Source organism: Scyliorhinus canicula, chromosome 18 (assembly GCF_902713615.1).
Source record: "Scyliorhinus canicula chromosome 18, sScyCan1.1, whole genome shotgun sequence".
NCBI classification, from domain to species: domain Eukaryota; kingdom Metazoa; phylum Chordata; class Chondrichthyes; order Carcharhiniformes; family Scyliorhinidae; genus Scyliorhinus; species Scyliorhinus canicula.
The window spans coordinates 9857652-9881242 of record NC_052163.1 but is presented as its reverse complement, the minus strand read 5'-3'; the positions used below and the strand labels follow the sequence as shown (position 1 = coordinate 9881242).

The 23591-nt window shown below is 48.9% G+C and overlaps 1 protein-coding gene across 5 annotated transcripts in view; it reads right to left on the bottom strand.

The window, feature by feature from the left end:
* pitpnc1a (phosphatidylinositol transfer protein cytoplasmic 1a) overlaps positions 1–23591 on the bottom strand; it is a 384643-nt gene that overhangs the window by 45003 nt on the left and 316049 nt on the right. For all 5 annotated transcript variants that reach the window (XM_038776790.1, XM_038776787.1, XM_038776789.1 and 2 more), the window contains one exon: positions 14945–15016. In XM_038776790.1, coding sequence (XP_038632718.1) covers positions 14945–15016 — 72 coding nt within the window. The remainder of the gene's footprint in view (positions 1–14944; positions 15017–23591) is intronic.

Genomic DNA, 23591 nt, shown 5'->3' with positions numbered 1-23591 from the left:
TCTCAAGCTTAATGAAGCCCGCCATGTCATTGATCCAGGTCTCCACGCTTGGGGGCCTCGCGTCCTTCCATTGTAGCAAAATCCTTCGCCGGGCTACTAGGGACGCAAAGGCCAGCACACCGGCCTCTTTCGCCTCCTGCACTCCCGGCTCTACCCCAACCCCAAAGATCGCAAGTCCCCATCCTGGCTTGACCCTGGATCCCACCACCCTTGACACCGTCCTCGCCACCCCCTTCCAGAACTCCTCCAATGCCGGGCATGCCCAGAACATATGGGCATGGTTCGCTGGACTCCCCGAGCACCTGACACACCTATCTTCACCCCCAAAGAACCTACTCATCCTCGTCCCAGTCATGTGGGCCCTATGCAGCACCTTGAATTGGATGAGGCTAAGCCGCGCACACGAGGAGGAAGAATTTACCCTCTCCAGGGCATCAGCCCATGTCCCGTCTTCGATCTGTTCCCCCAGTTCCCCCTCCCACTTCGTTTTCAGCTCCTCTACTGACGCCTCTTCCACCTCCTGCATAAGCTTGTAGATATCGGATATCTTCCCCTCCCCGACCCAGACCCCCGAGAGCACCCTGTCACTCACCCCCCTCGCGGGGAGCGCAGGGAATCCCTCCACCTGCCGTCTAGCAAATGCCTTTACCTGCAGATATCTAAACATGTTTCCCGGCGGGAGCCCAAATTTCTCCTCCAACTCCCCCAGGCTCGCAAACCTGGGGAAAGTGCATGTTGATCGCACACAGTGGCTCACCAGCTCGGGGCTTCTACCTCAACGACCTGTGGACTCCATCCAACTCATTTCCCCCTCTCCCACCACCTTCCAAAACAACTGCGACATAAACTTTGTTGGACTCGGACCCTCCAGCAACCCAACCGCTCGCAAGTGACGGCATGGTAGCACAGTGGTTAGCACTGTTGCTTCACAGCTCCAGGATCCCAGATTTCATTCCCGGCTTAGGTCACTGTCTGTGCGGAGTCTGTACGTTCTCCCCGTGTGTGCGTGGGTTTCCTCCGGGTGCTCCGGTTTCCTCCCACAGTCCAAAGATGTGCGGGTTAGGTGGATTGGCCATGCTAAATTGCCCCTTGGTGTCCAAAAAAGGTTAAGTGGGGTTACAGGAATAGGGTGGAGGTGTGGGCTCAAGTAGGGTGCTCTTTCCAAGGGCCAGTGCAGACTCGATGGGCTGAACTGCCTCCTTCTACACTGTAAATTCTATGGTTCTATAAATTCTGTATGATATGAAAATTCAAAGGTACTTACAAGAGGAAAATATGTTAAATAAGAGTCACCATTAGATGGAGCCTGAGAACCATGCAAGGTGAAAGCAGTAACAGCATTCTGATTTTGCCTACTCTTACCTTTTATCTATTTTAACCATTAACACTTTCAGTCTCTGGCAGGATCTCCCCAATGTCATTGACTATTTTCTAGTTGAAGTGGTCAGGTGCATTGGTGTAGATCTGTGCTAATGCTGTTCCTCAGCCGATTATCTAGATGTGTTTAAAAGTTGGAAAGAGTATCTTCTCCGCCTATATTCCTGTCATTTCTACAGGACACTACATTCTAATACTCTATGGGACAGTAACTTCAGCAAGAGCATACTGAGACGATTATCCTGTATTGATACATGGACTAAAGGAAGGGGGTAGAAGTATTTCAAAAATGTACATTAATCCCAGCAATGTGCAGAAAATATTTTGTTCCAATTTCATTATGCAACATGTGACGAGAGTAATTTTGAGGTGAAGTTAGGGAACAATTCCATAAATGTCCTTTTGTAAGAGTCTTTCCTGTTTATTTCCTTTGTTCCCATTTCTTTTATGTTATTTTGGTCCTTGAACTCATAATCAGAATGTGCCTTTAAGCAGAAGACTTAAAGTTGAAGCAGCCTGCTTATCAGGACACTGTGTTCTCAGGTGTTTTGGAGAGAAGAGGCCAGACTCCTTGGCGTTGAGTGGGTCTTAGGAACCAGGCTTGGAAGAAGTTGGATTAATTGGTTGACTGGCAGCAGGTGGGTTGGCCAGAGACAGTGTTCTGCCTGACAAGGGTCAATGATTGGTTCCCTGCGTGATGCTTTCTGAGAGAACTGGGCATAGCATTGAGAACTTGGAAGTGAAAGGAATGCTCGCTGGAGTGAAATAACTGCTTTATTGTTCTGAAAGCAGTGGGTGCCCAGCACATCCTTTGCTGTAAACCTGGAATGTCACGGAGACTGTAGAGAAGGTAAACAACCTTGTCAGAGAAAAACATCTCAAGCCTATATCAGCTCACTTTCACAGAAAAAAAACAAACATATGGTGCAGGTTCCTCAACAGAAATGGAGGACAAGCATGAGAATGTTTTATCATGTCCAGAACTTTGTCGTAGAAATTATCTGTCATATCTGTCAATGTGTTACTTGTTTGTTGTTCCACTTATCAGTGCCATTCTCCATCTATGAGCCACAGCTGTGCAGGCCCTCCCACATGGCCCAATCTCACCGGAACCAAATCCTGGCATCCACATATTCCACTGGCGCTCAAGGTGCAGTTGAACATCCTTGACTTCCAGCCTGATTGACCTGCAGTGATGTGTTAGTTACATGCAGCACTCACCACACCAGCAACAAAAGCATCAGCAATTTGTGAAAGCATTCCTTCAACATCTGCAGCAGGTTGCTGGGTCTCCAGAGCATTACCCTGGGTCTCTGGATGACTAGCCCAGTGACAACACCACTACGCCACTGCCTCCTCCTATTAAATTGCAAACCCTGTTTCCTGTACCTTAATCATAACCACTCCTGTACTACTGCAAACCACAGCCATTCAACAATCTCTGAACTGTCACATATTTAGTATTAATAACGGCTGAGGTTAATGTATTTCAACACATTAACCTCAGTCCTTATTATATTTGTCTTCTATCTCTGCACTTCCCCTGTGTATCACCAACTGTAGCATTCTCCTGTATGTTAATAATTATAGCACTCCAGGGGAAGGCGCCGGGGCCGGATGGGTTCCCGGTTGAATTTTACAAGACGTATGCAGACCTGCTGGGCCCCCTGTTGGTTAGGACCTTCAACGAGGTGAGGGAGGGGGGGGGGGGGGGGGGGGGGGGGCTTTGCCCCTGACGATGTCTCGGGCGCTGATCTCCTTGATCCTTAAGGGAGACAGGGATCCTCTGCAGTGTGGGTCATACAGGCCGATCTCACTCCTGAATGTGGACGGCAAGTTGTTGGCAAAGATCTTAGCCACGAGGATGGAAGATTGTGTGCCGCAGGTTATCCACGAGGATCAAACGGGGTTTGTGAAGGGGAGGCAGCTGAACACTAATATACGGAGGCTCTTGAACGTTATTATGATGCCGGTGGTGGAAGGGGAGGCGGAGATAGTGGTGGCGCTAGATGCGGAGAAGGCCTTTGATAGGGTCGAGTGGGGGTACTTGTGGGAGGTGCTGGAAAGGTTCGGGTTTGGGGAGGGGTTTGTCAGTTGGGTGAGGCTGTTGTATGAGGCCCCGATGGCGAGTGTGGCTGTTGGAACCAACAATTCTACGGACACGTGCTTGTAGGATTAGAATAGCGTTTTTAATATACTCACAACAGAGCCAGCTGGTTAGCCATTGAACTTTAGGTGAACTGGCCGGCTGACCATGTGGCACTGAGCTTTTATACAGCAGCTTCCGGGGAGGAGTCCTGGGCAGAGCCAAGGGAGAAGCCCCATACAACTCGAGCATTCCCAGAGCTACTCCCCCTGGAGGACAGGTAGTGCAACTGCACTTACAATACAGACACATGTATATACAGATTATAGTCCAGTGTGAATCACATTCACCACAGTGGCCACGAATAAGAGGAGGTCGGAGTATTTTCGACTATACCGAGGGACGAGGCAGGGGTGTCCCCTGTCCCCCTACTTTTTGCGCTGGCAATTGAACCCCTGGCTATGGCGCTGAGGGAGTCGGGGGATTGGAGGGGGCTGGTCCGGGGTGGGGAGGAGCACCGAGTGTCGCTCTATGCGGATGACCTATTGTTGTATGTAGCGGACCCGGTGGGGGGAATGCCGGTGGTGATGGGGATTCTCCGGGAATTTGGGGATTTCTCAGGGTATAAGCTTAACTTTGGGAAAAGCGAGCTGTTTGTGGTACACCCGGGGGACCAGGCGGGGGGGATTGGGAGGCTTCCACTGAAAAGGGCGGAGAGGAGCTTCAGGTACTTGGGGGTTCAGGTGGCCAGGAGCTGGGGGGCCTTGCATAAGCTAAACCTCACAAGGCTGGTGGAGCAAATGGAGGAGGAGTTTAAGAGGTGGGACATGCTGCTGCTGTCTTTGGCGGGTAGGGTGCAGTCAGTCAAAATGACGGTGCTCCCGAGGTTTCTGTTCCAGTGCCTCCCCATCCTTATCCCAAAGGCCTTTTTCAGGCGGGTTAACAGGAGCATTACGGTGTTTGTGTGGGTACACGGGACTCCAAGGGTGAGATGGGTGTTCTTGGAGCGGGGCAGGGATGGGGGGGGGGGGGGAGCTGGCGTTGCCCAACCTCTGTGGGTATTATTGGGCTGCTAACGCAGCGATGGTGCGTAAGTGGGTAATGGACGGGGAGGGGGCGGCATGGAAGAGGCTGGAGCTGGCATCCTGTGTGGGTACGAGCCTGGAAGCGCTTGCAACGGCGCCGCTGCCGCTCCCTCCGACGAGGTATACCACGAGCCCGGTGGTGGCAGCTACCCTCAAGATTTGGGGGCAATGGAGGCGGCACAGGGGGGAGGTGGGGGCCTCGATGGGGTCCCAGATAAGGGGGAACCACCGGTTTGTTCCGGGGAGAATTGATGGCGGGTTCCTGAGTTGGCACAGGGCAGGTGTCAGGAGGCTGGGGACCTGTTCATAGACGGGAAGTTTGCGAGCCTGGGTAAGCTGGAAGGGAAGTTTGGGCTCCCCCCGAGGAACAGCTTTAGGTACATGCAAGTAAGGGTGTTTGTCAGGCGGCAGGTGGCAGGGTTCCCCCTGCTGCCGCCGCGTGGGGTCCTGGACAGGGTGCTCTCGGGGGTATGGGTCGGAGAGGGGAGGATCTCAGAAGTGTACCAGGTGATGCAGGAGGTAGACGAGGCCTCGGTGGAGGAGCTGAAAGATAAATGGGAGGAGAAGCTGGGTGAGGAGATTGAGGAGGGGACGTGGGCGGATGCCCTAGAAAGGGTGAACTCCTCTTCTTCGTGCGCGAGGCTTAGCCTCATACAGTTTAAGGTACTGCATAGGGCTCATATGACCGGGACAAGAATGAGCCGGTTTTTTGGGAGCGAGGACAGGTGTGCTAGGTGCTCGGGGAGCCCAGCAAACCACGCCCACATGTTCTGGGCATGCCCAGCGCTGGAGGAATTTTGGAAGGGTGCAGCAAGGACGGTATCGAGGGTGGTAGGATCCAGGGTCAATCCAGGCTGGGGACTCGCAATATTTGGGGTTGCAGTGGAGCCGGGAGTGCAGGAGGCGAAAGAGGCCGGTGTTCTGGCCTTTGCGTCCCTAGTAGCCCGGCGGAGGATTCTTCTTCAGTGGAAGGATGCGAGGCCCCCAAGCATGGAGGCTGAGGTCAACGATATGGCGGGGTTTATTAAATTGGAGAAGGTGAAATTTGCCCTACGGGGTTCAGTGCAGGGGTTTTTCATGAGATGGCAACCATTCCTAGATCTCCTGGCAGAACGGTAAAAACAAAAGGTCAGCAGCAGCAGCAACCCGGAGGGGGGAGGGCGTTGTCTCTTTGTTTTTGTTTTGGGTTGAATATTTGTTTTTTGCCAACGACGGGCGTTAATTTATTGTTTCTCTTTTGTATTTACGGCGGGGGGGGGGGGGGGGGGGTTCTGTTTTTTTTCGTTCTTAGAATCTTCTGTTATTGTTTTCTTTTTTGTGAAAATGTGAAAATCTGAATAAAAATTATAGCACTCCACTTTATCTCAGTATTTACAGCATTCCTTGTTTTTCATTTATCGCAGTGTTCTGCATCAGCCACTGTTGCTCTTTGTGCGATTTCAGTCATGAGAACACTACCTTGTATCTTGGTCATACATAATTCCCATCTATCTGAGTCATTGCAGTGTTTCATTGTGTCTATGTCATGGTAATGTTTTCTGTGCTTCCATCATTACAGCACATCTGTAATTATTGTCATTGCAGTACATGCCTGTATCATGGTCATTATAGAACACTCCTGTAAAATAGCCATTATAGCATGCTCTGTATCATAGTCATTACAGCACATCTATGCATCACAATCATTACAGAACACCTTCATATCATAATCATTACAGCACATTCCTGTATTCCAGTCTTTACAACACACCCCTTACACTGTAGCCATCATAGCATAACCCTATATCGTAGTAATCACAGTATACTCCCATACCGTCGTCATTACAGCATTCCCAATTCTATTATTGCAGATGTTTCTTGTATCTCAGTCATTGCAGCCCCTCCCGCATCTCCGTTACTGCTGTATTTTCCTGCACCCAATTTTAATGTAATACAAGTTGACATATTCCAAACCCTTGTACATTATTACACCAAAAATGGCATTGTTTGTAGAAACAATGTCAGCCTTGTAAATCTTTCCTCTTCAAGTATGTATCCAATTCCCTGTTGGAAGTTACTTTTTTAGTGACTTCCACCAACCCTTCATCTAGTTCATTCCTTACCGTAACAACTAAACATATGAAGACTTGGGATTTGGAAAGAATCATAGAATCCTTACAGTGCAGGAGGAGGCCATTCAGCCCATCGGATCTGCACCAACCCTCTGAAAGAGCACTCTACCTCGGCCCACTGTAAGGGCCCTTCTTGTTCATAGCCTTATTTCTCATTTCTTTATTTTTGCTGTTATCATTTTGATCCATGAATGTTTGATGAGCATATATCTTTAAGTCGAGCAGGGGAAGTGAGGAGTTCAAAAGTTACAAAACAGAACACTGTGCTAGCCTTCGGACAGCAGTACTCAGACTTTTCAGCACCCGAGAGATCTATGGGACTCGGATTGATTGGCTGGTTGGTGGCTGTGTTCTGCCTGGTAACAGGCAGTGATTGGGTCCTGCCTGAGTGGGATGATTTTCAGACAGCCAGGGGAAAGACATTCTTGAATCGTGGACGTTCAGAGAAAAGCTGCTGCTCGCTCTATCCTTGTGTTTTCTCCAGAAAAGCTGCTGTATGTCTGAAACTGCAGAGATCTGAATGAATCTACAATGAAAACCATTACAGACTGGAAACAGAAATCTCAAACTGAAAGCCTAAATTGAAGGAAGGCACGCTAGAAACAACCATCTGAAACAAAGACTCTTAGCTTCTTACTTTATTTATTTTTTTTTTTAATAAACATTTTATTGAGGTATTTTTGGTTTTACAACAACATAATAAACAATGTACATGAATCTATAAACATAGTGCAAATGCCTGCTTCCTCCCTTACAGTTCCCAACTTTATTAACCCCCTACTCCAAGCTAAACCCCCTTCTGCTGACGATTAATTTTCCGCAAATTAGTCGACGAACGGTTGCCACCTCCGGGCGAACCCTAACAATGACCCTCTCAAGATGAACTTGATTTTATCCAAACAGAGGAAGCTAGCCATGTCCGATAGCCAGGTCTCCGACTTTGGGGGCTTTGAGTCCCTCCAAGCTAATAATATCCGTCTCCGGGCTATCAGGGAAGCAAAGGCCAGAACGTCGGCCTCTTTCTCCTCCTGGTTACCCGGATCTTCCGACACCCCAAAGATCGCCACCTCCGGACTTGGTGCCACCCTTGTTTTTAACACCGTAGACATGACATCTGCAAACCCCTGCCAGAATCTCCATAGCTTATGACATGTCCAAAGCATGTGGACATGGTTTGCTGGCCCTCCCGCACACCTTGCGCACCTATCTTCTACCCCAACGAACCTGCTCATCCGGGCCACTGTCATGTGAGCCCGGTGAACAACCTTGAATTGTATCAGGCTGAGCCTGGCACATGTTGTGGACGCGCTGACTCTACTCAACGCGTCTGCCCAGAGAACATCCTCTATCTCTCCTCCTAACTCCTCTTCCCACTTGCGCTTCAGCTCCTCAGTCTGCGCATCCTCTGATCTCATGAGTTCCTTCTAGATGTCAGAGACCTTCCCTTCTCCCACCCACACTCTGGAAACTACCCTATCCTGAATCCCCCTTGGTTGTCGGAGCGGGAAGGTTGAAACCTGCCTACATAGGAATTCCCCATACCAATCCAAATTTCTCCTCCAGCTCCCTCAAGCTAGGAAAGCTCCCTTCTATAAACATATCCCCCATCCTCTCAATCCCTGCTCTCTGCCATCTCCGAAACCCCCCGCCCATCCTTCCCGGGGCAAACCAGTGATTATTACGAATTGGAGACCAGACCGATGCTCCCTCCGCTCCCACATGCTTCCTCCAATGCCCTCAGACTCTCAGGGCCACCACCACCACAGGGCTGGTGGAGTACCATGCCGGCGGGAACGGCAGAGGTGCCATTATCAACACCCCCAAACTGGTGCCCTTACGTGAAGCTGCTTCCATACATTCCCATGCCGACCCTCCTCCCACCACCCACTTCCTAATCAGCTATATTCGCCACCCAAATGTAGCTACTGTACTGAAGTTTGGCAGCTCAGCCCGCCCTCTCCCTGGCTCTGCTCAAACATCCCCTTTTTTACTCGCGGGATCTTGCCTGCCCATACAAAGCCAGTGATCACTTTGTTAACCCATTTAAAAAAGGACCGCGAAATAAAGATGGGGAGACACTGAAACACAAACAGGAATCTCGGGAGGACCGTCATCTTCACCGTCTGGACCCTCCCAGCTAATGTCCCACCTTCGGAAATCGTCCTTCATTTGGTCTACTAGTTGGGCCAGGTTTAGTTTGTGCAACCATTCCCATTCCTGCACCACTTGGATGCCTAGATACCTAAAGCTTCCCCCTACTAACCTGAACGGCAGTTCCCCCAGTCGCCTCTCCTGTCCCCTTGCCTGGATCGCAAACATCTCACTTTTCCCCATAGTTAGTTTGTACCCCAAAAAACAGCCAAATTCCCCCAGAATCCTCATGATTTCTTCCATCCCCTCTGCTGGGTCCAATACATCAAGGAGCAGATCATCTGTGTAAAGCAAGACTGTGTTCCACTCCCCCCTGGAACAGCCCCATCCAGCCCTTGAAGCTCTCAGTGCAATTGCCAACGGCTCTATGGCTAACGCGAACAACAGTAGGGAGAGGGGGCATCCCTGTCTCGTCCCCCGATGCAGCCTAAAATAGTCCGATGTTGTCCTATTTGTCCGTACACTCGCCACAGGAGCCTGACCCAGTCAATAAAGCCCCGCCCAAATCCGAACCGTCCCAGTACCTCCCACAGATATTCCCATTCTGCTCGATCAAAGGCCTTCTCTGTGTCCATTGTGATCACTATCTCCACCTCCCTACCTTCTGGGGCATCATGATCACATTTAACAACCTTCTTACATTGGCCACCAACTGCCTTCTATTAACAAACCGGCGTCTGGTAACTCCCCAATCATGTCTGGAACACAGTCTTCAATCCAAGAGGACAAAATTCTGGCCAGCAGTTTGGCGTCCACGTTCAATAGGGATATCGGCCTGTAGGACCCACACAGCTCTGGGTCCTTGTCCCGCTTCAGGATCAGCAAGATCATGGCCTGTGACATCGTCGGGGGCAGCACCCCTCTCTCCCTTGCCTCATTGAATGTCCTCATCAACAGCGGCCCCAATATCACAGAGAGCGTTTTATAGAACTCCACTGGGTACCCATCCGGCCCTGGGGCTTTACCCGACTGCATGGCCTTCAGCCCCTCCGCTATCTCTTCGATCCCGATCGGGGCCCCCAGCCCTTCTACCAGCTCCCCGTCCACCTTTGGGAAATTCAGCCCTCCTCGGAAGTGCCTCATCTCCTCCAGCCCCGGTGGGGGTTCCGACCCGTACAGCCTACTATAAACTCCTTAAACACCTTATTCACCCCCTGCTGAGTCTCCATCCAGATTCCCGTCTCCATCCTTTACTTTCCCTCTCTCCCTGGCTGGTCCCTCTTTCTAAGCTGATGTGCAAGCATTCTGCTGGCCTTCTCTCCATGCTCATAAATCACCCCCCTCGCCTTTCTCAGCTGCTCTACCGCCCTTCCTGTGGTTAACAAAACAAATTCCACCTGTAGCCTCCGCCGTTTGCTTAAAAGCCCTGCCTCTGGGGTCTCCGCATACCTCCTGTTGACCTGTAGTATCTTCTTCACCAGTCGGTCCATCTCTGCCCTGTCTACCTTCTCCCTGTGGGCCCGTATCAAGATCAGCTCCCTCTAACCACCGCCTTCAATGCCTCCCAGACCACCGCTGCCGAAATCTCCCCCATGTCATTGACCTCCAGGTAATTCTGAATACATTTCCCGCACACCTCTTCGTCAGCTAAAAGTCCCACATCCAACCTCCAGTGTGGGCGCTGGTTACCGTCTTTACTAACCTGTAGGTCAACCCAGTGCGGGGCATGGTCTGAGATTATGATCGGCGAGTACCCAGTATCCACCACCCCCATCAGTAGAGCCCTGCTCAGAATAAAGAAATCAATCGGGGAATACCCTTTATGCATGTGTGAGTAGAAGGCTGCCCAAATCTCCATGGGTCCATCCCCACATCTACTCCATGAACCCTTTTAGTTCCTTTGCCATTGCTGGCACTCTGCCCGGTTTAGAGCTTGACCGGTCTAAACCAGGGTCAGTAACTGTTTTGAAGTCCCCTCCCATGACCAGCTTATGCGAATCCAGGTCCGGTATCTTCCCCAGCATCCTCTTTATAAACTCCACATCGTCCCAATTTGGCGCGTACACATTACTAGTACCACCTGCACCCCCTCCAGTTTCCCACTGACCATAATGTACCGACCTCCCACATCCAAAATTATTCATCCCGCCTCAAACACCACTCGCTTGTTGATCATGATCACGACCCCTCAAGTCTTCGAGTCCAATCCTGAGTGAAAAACCTGTCCGACCCAACCTTTCCTTAATCTAATCTGGTCAGCTACTCTAAGGTGCAGCATTACCACGTCTGGCTTCAGTCCTCTCAAATGCACGAACACGCGTGCCATCTTGACCGGCCCATTTAGCCCTCTTGCATTCCAGGTGATCAGTCTAGTTGGGGGGCTATTGCCCCCCCCCCCCCCCCCCCCCCCCCCCCCCCCCCCCTCGTCGATCACCCATCCCCTCTCTTGGGCAAGTCTCCAGCCCGCGCCCCACGCCTCCACCGGCTCGCCCCCAGGCAGCCTCCGCCCCCGACCTCCTCTCTGTCCCTCAGCAAAAGTCCCTCCCTCATCAACAGAACATTTCCCCCCCACCAGTAACAGCACAATGTAAATCAACCCCTTTGATAAGCCTAACATCTGCTCACCCCCCATTATACTTTCGTAAACTAGCCCGCCCAGCTAGCTTGGTGGCCCTCACCCCGGCACCAGACATTGTCCCACCTATTATTCCCTCCACCCCGCTCATACATACATATTCAAATGAAAAACAATCCCAACACAATTGCCCGACAGAGAAAAAAAACCCCCAGCCAAACAAAAAGATCAAGCAAAAGATCCAGCAGCGAGACAAACACACCTCCATCCCCCAACAGTGCAAATGTAAACTTTAACTCACTCAGCTCTGCAACTGGCCCCAAATCAATTCAGAAGGCATTACAAATAACGTGTGTAAAACAAAAAATGAGAAACATTTTTAAACATAAATGTTGCAGCAAAGTTCAAAGTTCTCGGTCCGACACTAGTCCCTTCCTTTTCGCGAAGTCCAACGCTTCCTCAGGCGACTCAAAATAAAAATGTTGCTCCTCATATGTGACCCAGAGACGGGCCGGATACAACAGCCCGAACTTCACCTTTTTCTTAAAAAGGGTCGACTGTATCTGGTTAAACCTTGCTCTTCTCCTGGCCACCTCCGCACTCAGGTCCTGATAGATCCGCAGGATACTGTTGTACCATTTACAGCTCCGTGTCTGCTTGGCCCACTGTAAAATATGCTCCTTGTCCAAATACCTGTGGAATCTTACCACCATTGCCCTCGGGGAGGTCTCCCATTTGCGGCTTCCTCGCGAGCGCTCTGTGAGCCTTGTCCACCACCTGCTGGTCTCTCAGCATCCCTACCTCTAACTCCACCGCAGTTTGATGTTCCTCCTGGTCAGCCAGCGCTTTCTTTACTTTCTGGATCGCCCGATCTTGGGCAACCAATCTAAGCTCCAGGTGCGCAATTGCCTCTTTAATTGGGTCCAACCAGTCCTGCTTCTGCTTGGCGAAGCCTTCCTGGATAACTTGCATCAGCTGCTCCGTAGACCGTTGGGTCGACAAGCCAGAGCTCCGGTCGTCCGCCATGCTTCCTCCCGGTGCAGCTTCAGCCCAAGCCTTCTCCGTTCTTCTGTTTCTGCCATTGTGAGCACTTCTAGTCCTCCTCTCCATGCACTGATGTGGGAATTCAGTACACAATTGCCTCTGTCACCAGTTTTACAATTCAAGTCCGGTAAAAAATCGGGGGAAAAGGTCCTAAAGTCCAACCCGAGTGGGAGCCACCAAATGTGTGACTTACTCCTTCATAGCCGCCACTGGAAGTCTACTTTATTTATTATTTTACACTGCTCTTCTCCCCTCAGTGTTTGTCTGTCTTGTGTGTGCGTGCGTGTGTGTGTGTGTAGAGGTTGGGGCGAGTTTAAGTAGAGGGGTTAGGAATTAGATAATAGTTAACCTGTTGCATATTTAATTATAGTTATTGTTATTATTAAACTTGGGCGGGATTCTCCCCTACCCGTCGGGACGGGAGGTCCCGGCGTAGGGGAGTGGCGCCGACCACTCCGGGGTCGGGCCTCCCCAAAGGTGCGGTATTCTCCGCACCTTTGGGGGCTAGCCCCGCGCCGGAGCGGTTGGCACCACGCCGACTGGCGCAAAAACCGGCGCCAGCGGCCTTTCAGGCCCGCTGCCCGACAGCGGGGCTGGCCGAAAGGCTTTCGCCAGTTCGCGCATACGCTGGCGGTGACGTCAGCGGCCAGCTGCCGCTGACGTCACCACCGGCGCATGCGCGCTGTGGGTTTCTCTTCCGCTTCCGCCATGGCGGAGGCCATGGCGGCGGCGGAGGAGAAAGAGTGCCCTCAGGGCACTGGCCCGCCCCCTGATCGGGGGGCCCCGATCGCGGGCCTGGCCACCGTAGGGGCACCCCCCGGGTCCGATCGCCCCAGTACCCCGAGGGCCCGGTCGTGCCGCCGATCCTGCCGCCACCAGATGTGGTTCAAGCCTCGGCGGCGGGAGAGGCCTCCCAGCGGCGGGACTTCGGCCCATCGCGGGCCGGAGAATCGCCGCAGGGGCCTCGCCGATCGGAGTGCCGTGATTCCCGACCCCGCCACTTCCCAGGTGGCGGAGAATCTCTGCCACGGCGGGGGTGGGATTTTTGGCGGCCCCAGGCGATTCTCCGACCCTGCTGGGGGTCGGAGAATTACGCCACTCAATTGTGTTTAAATTTACAAACTTGATGACTGTCGTTATTGGGCAGCTAAGGGCTGAAGACTTTGGGTGTTTTTCTCAGAAACATTTATTAATTTCAATTGTGTTGCAACTCTGGGTAAAGTGGGGCTGGAATTGACCATGCACCAGTCCAGATGGTCGTAACACCACTCCTCCAACCATCCTGCCCTTCCACATAACCCCGCAACCTAACCTGCAGATCTTTGGACACTGAGGGGCATTTAGCATGGCCATTCCACCTAACCTGCAGATCTTTGGACTGTGGGAGGAAACCCATGCAGACACGGGGAGAATGTGCAAACTCCACAGAGACAGTCACTCAAGGCGAACTCAGGTCTCTGGCGGCGTGAGGCAGCAGAACGAATCACTGTGCAGACAGCATGGTGGCGAACTGGTTAGCACTGCTGCCTACGGCGCTGAGGGCCTGGGTTTGATCACAGCCCTGGATCACTGGCTTTGTGGAGTTTGCACATTCTTCCCGTGATTGCGTGGGTTTCACCCCACAAGCCAAAGATGTGCAAGTTAGGTCGATTGGCTATGCTAAATTGCACCTTAATTGGAAAATAAAATAATTGGGTACTCTAAATTTTTTTTTTTAAACTAACCACTGTGCCACCCATGCATATCTTTGGACTGTGGAAGGAAACTGGAGCACCCTAAGGAAACCCAAGCAGACAGGGGGAGAATGTGCAAACTCCATACAGACAAGGGAAGAACTGCAGACAGGTCCTAAATTTATCTACAATTGATTAAGATGACTGGGTATGTTTACTTATTAGAGAATAATCTTTATGGTCTAAATTACAATAATTAAATAATTTGCAGATGTTTGTTTTTAAAGCTACTTCCCCCACTATTTCTGTATTCTCACTACACCCGTGCACTGTCCTGTCGAGAGTGTCCTCCACACTGAGGAAAGTATCAAAGTCGTGGAAGCCAAACAATAATAATAAACTTGAATTGCTTGAAATGTTTCCCTTCATAGGGAAATCTAGGACCAGGGAGCACAGTTTTAGAATCCGTGGTCTCCCATTTCAGACGACGTGGATGAATTTGTTCCCTTGGAGGGTCGTGAATTTTCTACTTTAAGTGGCATTGGAGGTTGATTCATTGGATAAATTCAAGGCTGAGACAAATTTTTGATCTAGAAGGGAGTCAAGGGTTATAATAATAATAATCTTTATTATTGTCACAAGTAGGCTTACATTAACACTGCAATGAAGTTACTGTGAAAATCCCCTTGTCGCTACACTCCGGCGCCTGTTCGGGTACACAGAGGGAGAATTCAGAATGTCCAATTCACCCAACAGCACGTCTTTCGGGACTTGTGGGAGGGCTGCCACAAGCAGATCAGCCATGATTTTATTGAATGGCAGAGCAGGCTTGAGAAGCCAAAGGGTCTCTCCCTGCTCCTATATCTGCTCTTTCAAATTACTGCAAAACATTAGATACTTACATTATCATTTGATCCATTGTTATCTTCATATTTTGTTTCTATATGAATGAAGAACTTAGGTAAAAAGGAGCACTGGAAGACAAAATTAAATGAATTAATAACCTTTGTGTTTAAATTCATGACAATACAATGTTATATGTAGAAACATAAAATGGCAGTTGGCAAAAATTCTGTAAAAAAAGCTTAAAAATCATAATTGCCCTTAGGTTTACCAGAGAATCATTGGTTTAAGACATTTGTCCAAGGTTTTCCATTAATATTCTGCTGAAGTTACTGCGGATGTCAGGACAAAATCCATGGAAATTCAACTTTACTGTTTATGTTTAGAGATTCACTATTTCCAAGATAAATCACTTGGTTGCATGGTGTACCGAAAACAACCTCTCTCTAAATGTCGGAAAGACCAAGGAACTGATCATCGACTTCAGGAAGTGCAGCCGACACACACTCCCGTCTGCATCAATGGCTCCAAAGTGGAGATGGTCGATAGCTTTAGGTTCCTGGGGGTCACCATCACCAACAGTCAGTCCTGGTCCACTCACGTTGATGCAACAGTCAAGAAAGCCCAACAACGTCTCTACTTCCTACAGAAGCTAAAGAAATTTGGCATGTCTGCATTGACTCTCACAAACTTCTACAGATGAGCCATAGAGAGCATCCTATCCGGCTGCATCACAGCCTGGTATGGCAACTGCTCGGCCCAAGATCACAAGAAACTGCAGAGTGTGGTGAACTCAGCCCAACGCATCACACAAGCTTGCCACTCCCACATTGATTGTGTATACACCTCCCGCTGCCTCAGGAAGGCAGACAGCGTTATCAGAGACCCCTCCCACCCAGGCATTGCTTTCTTCCAGACCCTTCCATCAGGCAGATGGTACAGAAGTCTGAAGACCAGCACATCCAGACACGGGAACAGCTTCTTCCCCACAGCTACAAGACTCCTCAATGACTCCCCCTCGGACTGATCTGTTCACTGTAAGAACACTATTCACGATGCCCTAGGCTGCTCTTGCTCATGTATTTGCTTTGTTTGGCCCCTTGTTCCGCTCTGTAACCAATGACTGTTTGTCGATGTACCATTTGTCAATGTTCTCTGTTGATTTGTCTACTATGTATGTACTGTGTACATTCCCTCGACCGCAGAAAAATACTTTTCACTGTACTTTGGTACATGTGACAATCAATCAAATCAAATCAAGTTATATATTCACCATTTCAAGCTTTTAAAACATTTTAAAAGCAGTTTCTTTGTATATCAACCCAACTTGATACCTCTGCAGCTCTGAGACCAGGTGCATTCCCTTGCTCGAAGAGCAGGATGTTCTTAGATAATGACAATATTCTTCACAGCCAGCTTTCAGGAACCCAGGGACGACGTTCCTTCCTGATTTTGTAACTCTCCCTCCACTGAAGGGAACTGCCACGGTTTGCTAAACTCAAACACCATTGGCTGAATTCAATCAAGGACAGAGGAGACAGGGAATCAAACCCCCATCTATCTCTTTCTATTTCAGTAGCCAACTATGTTTTAACACTTCACACCATCATGCTACACAGCTTTCAAATTGCAATATTGTTAGGTACAACACAGGGAGGAAATATTGGATGATAGTCAGTTTGTTAAAAGGTGACAGCTCAATTGAAGGATGCGCCATGAAACACAAGATTTTGCCTGGACTGTTTGTTAACTGCTTCCACATCAGAATATTCCCTGTAGTTCAAAATCAGAATGAATAACGGGCACGATTCTCCGCCCCCCCACGCCGGGTGGGAGAATAGCGGGAGGGCCTCCCGACATTTTTCACACCCTCCCGCTATTCTCTCCCACCCCCCCCCCCCACGCCCGACCCACGCCACGAATCGCTGCTCGCCATTTTTTTTTTTCTTTTTATAAATTTAGAGTACCCAATTCATTTTTTCCAATTAAGGGGCAATTTAGCGTGTCCAATCCACCTACCCTGCACATCTTTGGGTTGTGGGGGCGAAACCCACGCAAACACGGGGAGAATGTGCAAACTCGACACGGACAGTGACCCAGAGTCGCGATCGAACCTGGGACCTCGGCGCCGTGAGACTGCAGTGCTAACCACTGTGCCACCGTGCTGCCCTCGCTCGTCGTTTTTTACGGCGAGTAGCGATTCTCCGAGGCCGATGGGCCGGGCGGCTGGGCCTTCGCGCCCGTTTCAACACGGCAGCAAACACACCTGCTTGCTGCCGTCGTGAAACGGGTGCTAGATGCCCGTTTGGGGCATCTGGGGGCCCAATTGGCATGGCAGTACCACGGCCGTGCCAAGGGGAGCCGTGCGTCCGTAACGGACGCACTCTTTTCCCTCCACCGCCCCGCAAGATCAAGCCGCCACATCTTGTGGGGCGGCTGAGGGAAAAGACGCCAACTGCGCATGCGCAGGTTGGCGTTGTCCAACCTGCGCATGCGTGGCTGATGTCATCGGCCGCGTCAGCCGGCGTGACGCTTGGCGTGCGGCCTTGACGACCGTCGTCAAGGCCGCACCGCCGTGACGCACGGGGCCGCGCTCCTAGCCCCGCCCGGGGGGGAGAATCGGCCCCGGAAGTGGGCGTGAAGGCTGCCGTGGGTCACGGCCTGTCCCACGGCAGCCTTTACGATTCTCCGCATTTGTGGAGAATCGCGCCCATTATTTTGATACACTAATTCAAATTGGGTGCAGGGTTTACCCTTAACAAGGGAGAGCCACACAGTATACAAACCCTGACTCACCTGATGAAGGAGGGACGCTCCAAAGTTAGTGATTCCAAATAAACCTATTAGACTTTAACCTGGTGCTGTAAGACTTCTTACTGTGCCCACCCTAGTCCAACGCCGGCATCTCCACATTATAAAAACCCTGACCTAGGTGCTCCTGGGTGTTCCTGTTGTTTCTCCCGTTCGGGTTCTACAGTTTTGTCCAAAGCCAGTTAATGTGGGCAACACGGTGATGCAGTGGTCAGCACTGTGACTACCGCGCTGAGGACCCGGGTTCGATCCCGGCTCTGGGTCACTGTCCGTGTGGAGTTTGCACATTCTCCCTGTGTCTGCGTGGTTTCACCCCCACAACCCAAAGATATCCTGGTGAGGTGGATTGCCCATGCTAAATTGTCCTTTAATTGGAAAAAAATAATTGGGTACTATAAATTTAACAAAAAAAAGCCAGTTAATGTACAAAAGTTTTCTATATATTTTTCATTTCATTTCAACAAAATGGTGAGAGTTGGATGAGTCTTCAGACACGTGCTCCACAGAGTCACCTAGTGGCCACAATCTGTAATTATTTATTTTTCATTCATGCGATGCGTTCATGACGTTACTAGCACGGCCACCATTTACTATGCATCCCTAATTTCCCTTGAGAAGGTGGTGGCATACCACCTTCTTGAACTGCCACAGGCCATTTGGTGGAGGTACTCACAGTGCTTTTAGGAGTTCCAGGATTTTGACCCAGTGAAAGTGAATGAAAGGTGACATAATTCCAAGTCAGGATAGTGTTTGTCTTGGAGGGGGAACTTCCAAATCGTGGTCTTATCATGCTTCTGTGTCCATGTTCTTCTAGATGTTGGAAGTCAGGGGTTTGGAAAGTGCCGTCATAAAAGCCTTGGAGAGTTGCTGCAATGCACCTTGCAGAGGTGCACTGTAGCCACTGTGTGCCCGTGGTGGAGAGCATAAATTTTTAAGCTGCTGGATGGGGTGGAAATCAAAGAGATTACATTTTGTGAATGGTATCGAACTTCTTAAATGAAGTTGGAAAACAGAATTGGAAATATTATGGTTACAATCGTAAATGTTCACAGCAAAACCCAATTAAAAATCATGGAGAAGAAATAAAATGTGTGCACATATGGTGTATGCACATTTTGCTAGATTTAAAACATGTAATAGATGGAAATCTCCTCTTCAAGTCTTATCTGATTGGCCCTCATTGTAAAATTATATAGGACGTTTTAATACGTAAACTAAGGAAACAGCTAAAATAGAAAAATAAGTGAACCATTATATGAAAGAACAAAGTTTTTAAAAATAAATTTAGATTACCCAATTATTTTTTCCAATTAAGGGGCAATTTAGCGTGGCCAATCCACCTACTCTGCACATTTTTGGGTTGTGGGGGCGAAATCCACGCAGACACAGGGAGAATGTGCAACCTCCACACGGACAGTGACCCAGAGCCGGGATGAAAGAACAAAGTTAACCAGCACAAAATAATACAATTATTGTCTAGTCATGCCCAGACATTAGCCAGTGGAGTAGAAGGTTTAAGCTGGACATTTCCCTTCCAACATTTCCTTCTCTTATGTAACTGCTAGAAAAAGAAAATAAGGACTAGGGAACAAAAATGTTTTGAAAATTATTTTTTTAAATTTAGGGTACCCAATAATTTTTTCCAATTAAGGGGCAATTTAGCGTTGCCAAACCTAACTTGCACATCTTTGGGTTGTGGGGGTGAAACCCACACAGACACATGGAGAATGGGCAAACTCCACACGGACAGTGACCCAGGGCTGGATTCAAACCCAGGCCCTCAGTGCTGTAGTCCCAGTGCTAACCACTGTGCCACTTACAGATGCACCATAGAAAGCGTTCTATCGGGCTCCATCACCTCTTGGTATGGCAACTGCTCAGCCCAAGACCGCAAGGAACTTCAGAGTCGTGAACACAGCCCAGTCCATCACACAAACCTGCCTCCCATCCATTGACTCTATCTACACCTGGCTGGGGAAAGCGGGCAGCCTAATAAAAGACCCCTCCCACCCGGCTTACTCACTCTTCCAACTTCTTCCATCGGGCAGGAGGTACCAACGTCTGAGAACACGCACGAACAGACTCAAAAACAGCTTCTTCCCCACTGTTACCAGGCTCCTAAACGACCCTCTTATGGACTGACGTCATCGACACGAGACCCCTGTATGCTTCACCCGATGCCGGTGTTATGTAGCTACATTGTGTACCATAGAAAGTGAAAATACTTTTCACTATACCTCGGTAAACGTGACAATAAACAAAATCCAATCCAACGTTTTTTCAAAATTAAGGAAAAAATTGCTGATCTTCTCAGGATGGAATATTTTTTCAGAAAGAATGTTGTGTTTCAGCATACCTTCAATATATTAAAAATAAAAATGATCTTCAATTGTTTCTAAAGATGTACACTTTTGGTTCTCTCTCAATCAAACGAAACCTTTGACTGAACCAACCATAGGTTAAAAAATAGTTCTGTGTCTTCTCTGTCAGGGTGAGCTAAATATAACTTCCTATTCAAATCAAGCCTTACAAATGCTGTCAAATCTATTTGCTCCATGTGAAATAAATGTCAAATGTTCCCCACTCCAGCTGTTACTTCCTCAGGAACCATGACATCAAATAAATTCATCTGCGATATCAGTGGTGCCGATTTAGGCTGCCAATCCGCAAAACAAAATTGTCAGAAAAGAAATAAAGTGTGGTAAATGCGTTTAAATTCAGCACGGCTGGAATTTAAATGACATTGTTAACATTATAATAAATATTGTAATATGAGAAGTGCATTAAAATGGATAAATCTAGAGTCAGAATTCTTACAGTGCAGAAGGAGGCCATTCGGCCCATCGAGTTTGCACTGACTCTGCGAAAGAGCACCAACCTCGGCCCACTCCCTGTCCATATCCTCGCAACCCCAACCTTTGGACACTAAGGGGAAATTTAGCGTGGCCAAGCCACAGTTCAAGTGATTACTGAGAAATATTATGTCACCTATCAGCATCTAATTAGTATGCAAAAAAAGTTTTCAACATATTCAAAATCTTATGGGAAGTATTAGACTCTGCAACAGAGCTGAAAAGGCATCCTGGATTAATGGTTGGCTCCAGCGGTAGAAGGAAGAGTGAGGGAGACTGCAATACTTTAATTAACTATAATGTTATGTGACAAGTGCCATCATGACTTGCCATCATAAAATCAGTCATGCACAGGCTCTGGGCTGGAAATGCTGACACACAAAATAAAAGGATAGTTTTGTGTGAGTTCCTTAAAATATCGCTTCTCACTAGACTAAAGGAATCTAGGATTCTTCAATTTGAAAACGTTGACAATTTTCAAAAGTGAATAACACTGAAAGGCGTGTGATTTCTCACAAGAGAGGACAGAGGGAGGTAGATTAAGGGAAAGGCCATGTGGCCTGACCAAGCACTCGTATCCACTGCATTTTCGTTGGATATAAGAAATATAAGGTAGGAAAATAAATTGCGAATAGCATCTGTGGAGAGAAAAGGGAGCTAACGTTTTGAGTCTGGAATACTCTTTGTCAAAGCTGGGGAGAACTGGAAATGGGATCAGATTTATACTGTAGTGGGGGGGGGGGGGTTGGAGTGGTGGGGCTGGATGGGGCAGCGATAGATGGAGATTGACAAAGATGTTGAGGACAGGAGACAAAAGGAATGTAAATAAGGCTGATTGAGACTAAGAAGAGTGTTGACAGTGGCACATGAAGAGATTAGAATGTGTGAATGGCAGAACAAAGGTGAGCAATGTGTCAATGGGTAACTCGGAACAGTTGGCCCAAGTGAAGTGAGAGGAGGGGGAACAATGGTGAAGGAAAAACAGATGAATAGAAGAAATGAAAAGAAATTGATACAAAATAAAATTGGGGTGAAGGTGGAAGAGAGAGTTCACAGTCTTAAGTTGTTGAACACAATGTTAAGTCCGGAAGGCTGTGCCTAATCGGAAGATGAGGTGCCGTTCCTCCAGTTTGCTTCACTGAAACATTACAGCAGGCCAAGGATGGACATGTGGATATGCGAGCAAGACGGTGAGTTGAAATGGCAAGTGACAGGAAGGCCTGGGCCCTGCATAGGGCCGGATCAGAGGTGTTCTGCAAAGCGGTCACCCAATCTGCGTTTAGTGTCTCTGATGTAAAGGAGATCGCATTGGGAACAGCAAATGCGATAAACTAGATTGAAGGAGGTGCACTTGAAGCGCAGCCTCACCTGAAAAAAGTGTTTATGAGATGGTGAGCAGGGTGGAGGTGAAGGGGCAGGTGTTACACCTTCTGTGATTATATGGGAAAGTGCCGTGGGAAGAGGGTGAGGTGTTGGGGGTGATGGAGGGGTGGACCAGGGTATCCCAGTGGGAACGGTCCCTGCGAAATGCTGACATGGGGAATGAGGGGAAGATGTTTTTGGTGGCGGAATCATGGTGGGGGATGTCCACTCCATGGCTGAGATTTGTAATGGATATTAGTGGACAGTCTCTGCCCAGAAATTGAAACAGAAAGGTCAAGGAAGGGAAGGGAAGTGCCGTAGATGGATCACATGAAGGTGATAGAGGGGTGAACATTGGAAGCAAAATTAATACATTTTTTCCAGGAAAAATTTATCCCTGGAAAAATTTGTTAATTTTGCAGGAAAAATGATTGAGATGTATAAATTTATAAGGAGTATAGATAGAGTAGACAGGAAGAAACTTTGCCCCTTGGTGGAGGGATCAATTACATGGGGGCAAAGATTTAAGATAAGGGGCAGGAGGTTTAGAGGGGATGTGAGGGAAAACCTTTTTACCCAGAGGGTGGTGGGAATCTGCAACTCACTGCCTGACCCTCATAATATTTAAGAAGTATTTAAATGTGCAGTTGTGATGCAAAGGTCTACAAGGCTATGAGCCAAGTGTTGGAAAATAGGATTAGAATACATAGGTAGCTGTTTTTAACCAGCCCAGACGTGATGGGCCAAAGGGCCTTTTCTGTACTGTGGACCTCTATGACTCTATCCTCACAGGGAGATTTGCTGGTGCTATTGGGGAGGGTTTAAACTAGATTGGCAGGGGGATGAGAAGCTGAGAAGGATTCAGATTGGAGGGCATCAAAACCGGTAACAAGAAATAGAACGGTAGTAAGCAAAATTAGAAAGCAATCAAAACACAGGGAAACATTAAATAGGATCAGAATGTGGAATAATGTTAAAAAGACAAAGTTAAGGGCACTCTACGGGGCCTCACGGTAGCATGGTGGTTAGCATCACTGCTTCACAGCTCCAGGGTCCCAGGTTCGATTCCCGGCTGGGTCACTGTCTGTGTGGAGTCTGCACGTCCTCCCCGTGTGCGCGTGGGTTTCCTCCGGGTGCTCCGGTTTCCTCCCACAGTCCAAAGATGTGCGGGTTAGGTGGATTGGCCATGCTAAATTGCCCGTAGTGTAAGGTTAATGGGGGGATTGTTGGGTTACGGGTATACGGGTTACGTGGGTTTAAGTGGGGTGATCATTGTTCGGCACAACATCGAGGGCCGAAGGGCCTGTTCTGTGCTGTACTGTTCTATGTTCTATGTTCTATTTGCACATATGCAGTATTCACAACACAGTAGATGATTTAAAGGTGCAAATAGAGTTAAATGGTAATGATTTCATTGCCATTACAGTGATGTGGTCACAAGGTGACTGGGAAATGAATATTCAGGCTTTTTCGTCATTTGGAAAGAATAGACAGAGGGAAAAGGAGGTGGCAGAGCACTGCTACAAAGGGACAAAATCAATACATTAGTGAGAGAGGATCTTAGATCAAAGATTTTCCACCCCACACCCCCCCCCAGCATGCTTTGTGGTGACATTGATCGACGGCTAGATCGTCCAGTCCCATTACTGTCAACAGGGTCTCCTGTTGTTCGCACCCTCTA